Source organism: Drosophila suzukii, chromosome X (genome assembly GCF_043229965.1).
Source record: "Drosophila suzukii chromosome X, CBGP_Dsuzu_IsoJpt1.0, whole genome shotgun sequence".
NCBI classification, from domain to species: domain Eukaryota; kingdom Metazoa; phylum Arthropoda; class Insecta; order Diptera; family Drosophilidae; genus Drosophila; species Drosophila suzukii.
Genome location: NC_092084.1, coordinates 27,101,061 through 27,109,287, shown reverse-complemented (window position 1 = coordinate 27,109,287; position 8,227 = coordinate 27,101,061). Strand labels below are relative to the sequence as shown.

At 36.6% G+C, this 8,227-nt stretch overlaps 1 protein-coding gene across 1 annotated transcript; it reads right to left on the bottom strand.

Moving 5' to 3' along the window:
* Positions 1 to 104: 104 nt before the first annotated feature.
* LOC118878232 (uncharacterized) lies at positions 105 to 832 on the bottom strand. Its single transcript, XM_036820080.3, has 2 exons — positions 688 to 832; positions 105 to 635 (listed from the first exon to the last, which is right to left on the bottom strand). The coding sequence occupies exons 1-2, from the start codon at positions 706 to 708 to the stop codon at positions 195 to 197; spliced, it is 462 nt and encodes a 153-aa protein (XP_036675975.2). The 5' UTR covers positions 709 to 832; the 3' UTR covers positions 105 to 194.
* Positions 833 to 8,227: the final 7,395 nt, after the last annotated feature.

Here is an 8,227-nt window from a genome sequence, read left to right as displayed (position 1 = left end):
AATCTTAGACATCTTGCTAGCCATGAAATTTTTTAGGGTTATATTTTAGTTAAAGAATATTATTTTTGATCTATGCAATTTTTTTTGAACTAATAACAATTTATTTAACATTAAACTTTTTTTTTGCACAGATCGATTTATGTAAAATTTTGTTCTTGTAACATCAATGAAGGTTAAAATTGTCGAGATCAATCCTATTTCTTGAGAATATAATTCAGTGCCACTTTGGCACTAATCTGTTTGACTTTAAAAAGTTGGCCATCGACCTCGGCGCAAGTATAGTATTTGGTGCGAACCGGACAGATCAGAGAATTTCCGCAATTGCGACAGGTAATCACGTGTTTACCGGATCGAGCCTTTTTTGGTTTTTGCAACTTTCCTCTTTTGGTTTTTTTAGTATTTACCTTCGGCTCGCTTGATCTATTTTGAAGCTCCTTACGAGTTTTTTCACGACTTGCAATCCTGGCGCTCCTGCGAGTCACGGGAATCGTAGCTTCTGGTTCGGGCAATATAGGCGAGACTTCAACCATTTCCCTAGCCTCGACAATTTCTTCTGGTGGTGGTGACATTGGTCGATCTACAGTCATATCCCAAGAGTTTTCATGATTTTCCACGAACACCCAAGGCTGTAAATGCTATTTAGAAGTGTTAGAAGTCGTACCAAAATTATATTCCATCTATATGTACCGGTAATTGTTCATCGCTCATTGTGTTTTAGGCCTTTTTTACTTATTTGCTTCAGTATATGTATATATGTAACTCGGTCAAAAAATATAAGTGAGTGTGATTTTTTCGGTTTGAGTCTGGCAACAAATATCAATGGCTCCTATGTTTAAAAAATTGGGAATGGCATGTGTTTGATTTTGCTAACTTTTAGTTATTTAGTTAACTAGTTTTAGTTAACGGGTATAAAAACCGTTACTCGTAGAGTAAAAGGGTATACTAGATTCGTCGGAAAGTATGTAACAGGCAGATCAGGATTACTAGCCGAGTCGATCTAGCCATGTCTGTCTGTCTGTCTGTCCGGATGAACGCTGAGATCTCGGAAACTATAAGAGCTATTGAGATTTGGCCTGCAGATTCTTGAGGTTCTTACACAGCGCAAGTTTGTTTCAGCAATGTGCCACGCCCACTCTAACGCCCAAACGCGTAAATCTGTCTACCGCCGGTAGGTGGCGCTTTTTAATCTCGCTTTCCTGCTTGCATATCTATCTGATAGTCGAGCTACTCGACTATAGCGTTCTTCCTTCACTGCGTTACAAAATTCTGACTGAAATCAATTTACCCTCTGCAAGGGTATAATTGCAGAGGCTAAATTGATTTCAGTCAGAAGTTTGTAAAGCAGTGAAGGAGACGTTTCCGCCCCCATAAAGTATATATATTCTTGATCAGTCTGTCCGTCCGTTTCTACGCAAACTAGTCTCTCAGTTTTAAAGCTATCGGGCTGAAACGTTCCCAAAAGTCTTATATATTTTGCAGGTAGTATATAAGTCGGAACCAGCCTGATCGGACAACTATATCATATAGCTCCCATAGGAATAATCGGAAAAAAAAATTTAAAAAAATTATATCCTTGGTGTTTTTTAGCATATAACCTCCTAAGCTTGGAAATAACATTTTTTAATTCGTTTTGAATTTTAAGTTAAATTTTATCGAAATCGGACGACTATATCATATAGCTGCCATAGGAACGATCGGAAAATTGGTAGGAAAATAATATGAAACATATTAAAGCTTCGGTGTTTTTTGACATATTACACCAGTTTACAAAAAAAAATTGATGAAATACGCCTTTCAGGAAACCTTTCTTTTCCGGTAAGATACATCTCCCTGATTAAGAAAAGGGCACTTAAAATTTTTTCTATGGTACAAATTTTTTTTTAAGTGTAAAAAACGTTATTCGCACTTTTTTATTTTCTAACTCGAGTTGTGATAAACCGAATTCGGTCATCAAAGACTCATTTTACAGGTAATAGAATGCCCTTTAACTTTCTTATGCCGTTAGACACTATTTTAAATTTTCAGTGTTGGGGAACGTAAGAATTTGGTGCAAGTTGTTATGCATAACGTCAGTTTCCTTGCTATTAGTGCTGGGCAATCTAAAAAGTACGCGATTGCACGTACGAGGAAATCATTTTCATATATTTTTAGCAAGGAAATAGCAAGGAAACTGACGTTATGCATAACAACTTGCACCAAATTCTTACGTTCCCCAACACAGAAAATGTAAAATAGTGTCTAACGGCCGCTGCTCCCGAATACTGAACTTGGGTATATCCGTTTAAAAATCTGTACAAAATCGATTTACCAACGGATTGTCATGATCAATGGCGCATATTCTTCGTTAAGATTCAGCCTTCAAGAAAACAACATAAAACTAATTTCGGTTCTTGGGCGTGTATTTTTAAAGAAGCAATTTATGCCAGCGTTTTTGCATTTTTTCCAAATTTTTCAACTTTGACGAAGTGTAGCTTTTAAACTAATGAATGGAACTCAATGATGTGTATAAGAAAGTTAAAGGGCATTCTATTACCTGTAAAAAACGATTTTTACACTTTAAAAAAAATTGGTACCATAGAAAAAATTTTAAGTACCCTTTTCTTAATCAGGGAGATGTATCTTACCGGAAAACAAAGGTTTCCTAAAATGCGTATTTCATCAATTTTTTTTTAAACTGGTGTTATCTTATACTATAGGGAATATCATTTTTTGTGTTTTTAAATTTAATAATTATAGATGCAGGGTATACAAACTTCGGCTTGCCGAAGTTAACTTCCTTTCTTGTTTTTGAGTTAACTCTATTCTTTTAATTAAATTCGGAAAATCATTAAGCCAACAGAGAGAAATACATTATTATTTTGATTTGTAATAATATCCCAAAATTAATACATAATTCTTATTTGCTTATTTTTATTTTCAAAATTATTTATTTCAGAAAGTTATTCATAAATCGCATTCAAATAATTTTCATAATATATTTTACATTTTTTTAGATTTACCAATAGAGTTTCCCAATTATTAATATTAAATGATATTGCGTCATATCAATTTTTAAGATTAAATAATAAGCAAGGATCGTCCTCGCGGGACATACCGCTGACCAACTCACATTGATCTGCCTCACCATTAAATTTAAGACATTCTAAGTCTGAAATTGAGTCCCTTAGTCGAAAAATTATCTCCTTAACTTCCAGTAGCAGTCGTGACAGCGGATTATTTTCGATTTCCGCATCGAGAAGATCAATTTGGTGTTGAAACTTTGTTTTCTCCATCATCAGCTCGGTGAATCGATTTTCCACGTTTCCAATATCAAAGAGATGGGAGCCGATGTTGTTATAGCTCTCCAAATCCACCAAGGGCCATTTCAGGATGTCCAACTCTTCTGTAGTATCGTAATATATACTACCGGGTTCCCGTCCCGACTCCTTGGATACTTTTAAAATTTCCTTAAAGATTCGTATCTCAGTCAACAAATCTTCATTTATTTGAAGGTCGCAGTGGTTAATTTGGCTGTTTATTTCAGACATAATAAGAATTTCGATTCAAATTTTGTTCTTCTTTAGGTTTTGTAATCTTATTAATTTATTTATTTATTTATTTAATCATTTACGATTTAGCGTCGCTTGTGAACGGTTGTGTTTACTCTTGTGCTCTGAATTTTTGTCTATTCTGTGATTTTTTGCGAGTGTTTTGTGTTTGTTTATTAACAAAGCTTAGTCTAACCGCTGGGTTAGTGTGTTTAGTGTTTTTTTACTAGATCTCCCAGTGATCATAGTTATTTTAACATTTATATTAGATTTGTTTAATCTACTAGCTTTGTTAGTGTAATTCTTATACTCACTAAACTTGCTAAAACTCTTCGATTCTCACTCTCTCTCCCGCTCTATATTACAACTGTAACTTAAACTCTCTCTGAACCTGCCAAATTTCTGGTAGACTTTTGGTGTGCTATTCTCTTGTCTCTCTCTCTCTCTCTCTCTTGCTTGCTTTACATTGTAACTGTTCCTGCGTAAAGTTGTCAGTGTCCCACAAGCAACGCTCAATCGATAGAAGATTTTTTCTCTCGTGCTCTCTTACGTTTAAATTATTACGCGATCTCGCGCTCTTATTTTTTTCGTGTTTTGTGCCTTTGTGGTTTTGGAATTTGATCCCAGTGCCAAATTTACTCGAGGTATTTTTCATATATTATTTTATTTTATTTAATCTCCTTAAAATGGCTCTTGTCTGCTCTAAGAAAAATTGTACTCTTTCGTCTTCAACTAAAGACCCTTTTATTTTCTGCTGGCTCTGCGAGTCGATAATGCACGTTAAATGCGCAGGATTTACTGGTAGAGTCAAAGACTTTGTTGATCAGAATTCTGGACTCATGTGGTCATGTGGATCCTGCAAGGAAATGGTTGTTGAGATGAGCGGCTTTATGAAGCAGACTCGAGACAGCCTTTTGAATCTCTCTGGTGCTTTTAAACAGCTTAATGAGGGGTTCAATTCCGTTTGTGCCCAATTTAATAATAAAAAATTACTAACTGAGTCGCCTAAACGTAAAAAAACCAGCTCAGCGGCAGTTAATACGGTCACGGTATCCACCCCAAATCCGAACTTGGTGGCAGCAGCAGTCTCTGTTGACACTGTGGTAAGTGAACCTACTGCGCCTATGGATACAGCTGTTTTAGGTGAAGTCACTGCTTCTCGAAGTCGGGTGGTAAAAAAACCTTCAGTGCCGGCTACGGTGCCGACCGTACCTATAGGTACAGAAGTTACCGTTTCTGGCTCTCAGCTTAGTGAGGTGCAATCTGCTGCTGGGGGACGTAAGAAATTATCAGTTGTTCCACATAGAAAACAATTATTTGTTTCGAGATTCACCCCAGATACCACATCTGAGGATGTTTTGGAATTTATTCGTGAAAAATTCCCATCCGAGAATATTTCAGTGGAACAATTTAGATTTTCATATGCTCGTAGTATATCGTCGTTTAAAATATTTGCTCCGCCTGATGTGTTTAAGGTACTACTTTCTGAAAGCTTTTGGCTTAATGATGATTTAGTTATAAAAGAATTTGTTCTCAATAAACCGAGAACAAATAACAGACCTTCCACTGCGCCAAAAAACTAAAAAGTTTAGTTTTGGCTTATCAAAATGTTAGGGGACTAAATATGAAGCTACCCAAGCTTTATGCTGACTCCTCTGCATTTACTGCTGATATTTTGGCTTTTACGGAAACTTGGCTGAAACCAGAGATATCTGACAATGAAGTTCTGTCAAACAATTTTAATGCCTATAGGACTGATCGCTCATCACTTAGGGGAGGCGGTGTGCTGATTGCCGTGAGCACTAGCCTAACATCCGAGAGAATTCACTCTGATACTCCTAATGAAATTGAATTTGTTAGTGTGAAAGTTTCCTTGCAATCATTCTCAATATTTGTTACATGTTCCTATATTCCACCTGGCTCTGATTTAATAATTTATGAGCACCACCTGTCTGCGATAAGTTCTAACCCTTCTTTCAAACAGTGACCTTTTGATTGTTTTGGGTGACTTTAATCTCCCTGATATTTCTTGGTCTCCTCCTACTGACTCACTAGTCGCTATACCTCTATCCGCCCATGATTTTGTTGATGGTCTTCTAGAATTATCGTTACAGCAAGTAAGCTTTATACGGAATTCATTAAATAGACAACTAGATCTTGTGTTTGTTTCAGACCCGTCTGAAGTCACGGTATCTAGAATTGACGCTCTTGTTGTACCTGAAGACCGATATCATCCAACAATGGAATTGACAATCTGCCTCCCATGCGTTGATACCCTCTCTCCTTTAGTTTCTCAAACTAAAGTGAGATGTTTCCGAAAATGTAACTATAAAAAACTTAACGACATGATTTCTCAATATAATTGGACAGAATTGTACAATTGTATGGATATTGAAAGTGCCACTCAACACTTCTATATAGTGTTAAATACCTTTTTTAATGAATGCGTTCCTGATAGGTTTCCTTCAAAGACAAACAGGCCACCTTGGTTTACCAATGCGCTTCAAAGACTTAAAAACCTTAAGACAAACACTTATAAAAAGTATAAGAAATAAGCCATCTGATTTTTCGAAATATGTGGTGGCTCGATCGGATTTTAATGTTCTCAATAGTCATTGCTATTCTATGTATTTAAGTCGATGTAAATTTGAATTTTCAAATGATCCGAAGCAGTTTTATAACTTTGTCAATGCCAAGCGTAAGTCGTCAGCATTGCCTTCATCGGTACGTTTTAACTCAATGGAGGCATCGACGGATTCTGAAATTGCTGATTTATTTGCCGAGTTTTTCCAAACTACTTATAGTTCGGCTGCTTGGTCAAATTCTAACTACCCTAATCCCTTAAATAAGGCAAATTGTATCTTTACCCCTGAAATTACGGAAATTTCTCTCGTAAGAGACTTAGAAAAAACAACGCCAACTTATTCTCCCGGTCCTGATGGACTCCCCGGGTGTGTGCTTAAGTTTTGTGCGTCAACCATATGTAAACCGATTCTAAAACTTTTTAATTTGTCTATTTCATCGTCAGTTTTTCCTACTATCTGGAAGGACTCTTTTATCATTCCACTTCACAAAAAGGGTGCGAAGGCGGATGCCCAGAATTACAGAGGTATTTCTAAATTGTCGGCAATTCCTAAAGCATTTGAACGTATTATTACTTCTCATTTGCAACATTTATGTTCCTCGCTAATATCACCGTGTCAGCATGGTTTTGTTAAGCGAAGATCGACCACCACCAACCTTCTGGAACTGTCATCTATTGTAATAAATGGATTTAAGAATAAAATGCAGACTGACGTTATATACACTGATTTTAGTAAGGCCTTTGACTCTGTCAACCACTCTCTTCTCTTATTCAAATTAAATCAGCTTGGGTTTTCATGTAATCTATTAACTTGGATTTCAAGTTATTTGAATGGTAGGACTCAGAGGGTTATATTCAAGAACGCTGCCTCAAAACTGATCTATGTGACATCTGGAGTGCCTCAGGGTAGTCATTTGGGCCCTTTGCTGTTTACTTTGTTTATTAACGATCTTCCCTCTATCATAACACACTCTCGTGTACTAATGTATGCTGATGATGTTAAGCTTTGTTTATCACATAATAATATACCGTCGGGTTTCAACTTACAGTCAGATATTGATTGTTTTCAGGGATGGTGTGAGTATAACCTTTTAAATTTGAACTGCCTTAAATGCAACGTTATGACTTTTCATAGAGGTACTCCTACTTTTGTTAGTTACTCTCTTCAAAATACGCCACTCGACCGTATAAATTCAGTTAATGACTTAGGCGTTCTTCTGGACCCAAAACTTAAATTTGACTGCCACATAATGTCCACTGTCAGCAAGGCCATGAGTGTTCTTGGGTTTATAAAGCGTTGGTCAAAAGAATTTGATGACCCTTATACAACCAAATTATTATTTACCTCCCTTGTCCGTCCTATTTTGGAATATTGTTCTTCGGTTTGGAGTCCACAATATCAAGTGCATATTGACCGTATTGAGTCGGTACAAAAAAAATTTCTTCTTTTTGCCCTTCGTATTTGAACTGGGATCAAAACATAAGGCTACCTTCCTATCAGAGTAGATTACTATTGCTTAATTTACCTACCCTTGCAAATCGTAGAACAATGCTGGGTACTATGTTTATTCAAAATCTTATAAGAGGTGATATTGATTCTATAGAACTTGTAAACCGCCTAACTTTCAATGTTCCTGTTAGACTAACACGAAATTATTATCCCCTAAATTTGCCAAGATGTACATCTAATTTTTGTCTGCACGAGCCCTTTCGCGTTCTATGTAATAATTATACCAACCTTTATCATTTAATTTGCACTTCAACTTCTATCCCGGTATTAAAAACTAATATTTTAACTCATTTTCTTCATTCTTAGATGCTTCCTTTATTTTCATTTGTGTCCCGTCTCTATTTGTTTTTTGTATCTTCCTCGTGAACTCGTATGTTTTGCCCAAATTGATAAAAGGGCCCCGCGCGTAACAAGCACGTGCTTGGTGTCGTTGGGCCACTTGTTTGTACTGCTCGTAGTGCATCAACGTCCATCATATATATCAACCAGGAAAAGTCAAAACGTAGAATCGAGCAGGTACTTTATCTCCGAGGATCAAAAATCGCCGAACTGCACTCTCTCCCGGGGAGAGCGGCTCCTCCGCCTCTCTGTCGGCCGTCTGCTGTC

Coding starts and splice junctions, on each gene's coding strand:
- LOC118878232 (XM_036820080.3), bottom strand. CDS start 708: ATGAGCGATGAACAATTACCG. Junction 636..687: donor TGAGCGATGAACAATTACCG/GTACATATAGAT, acceptor ACTTCTAAATAG/CATTTACAGCCTTGGGTGTT.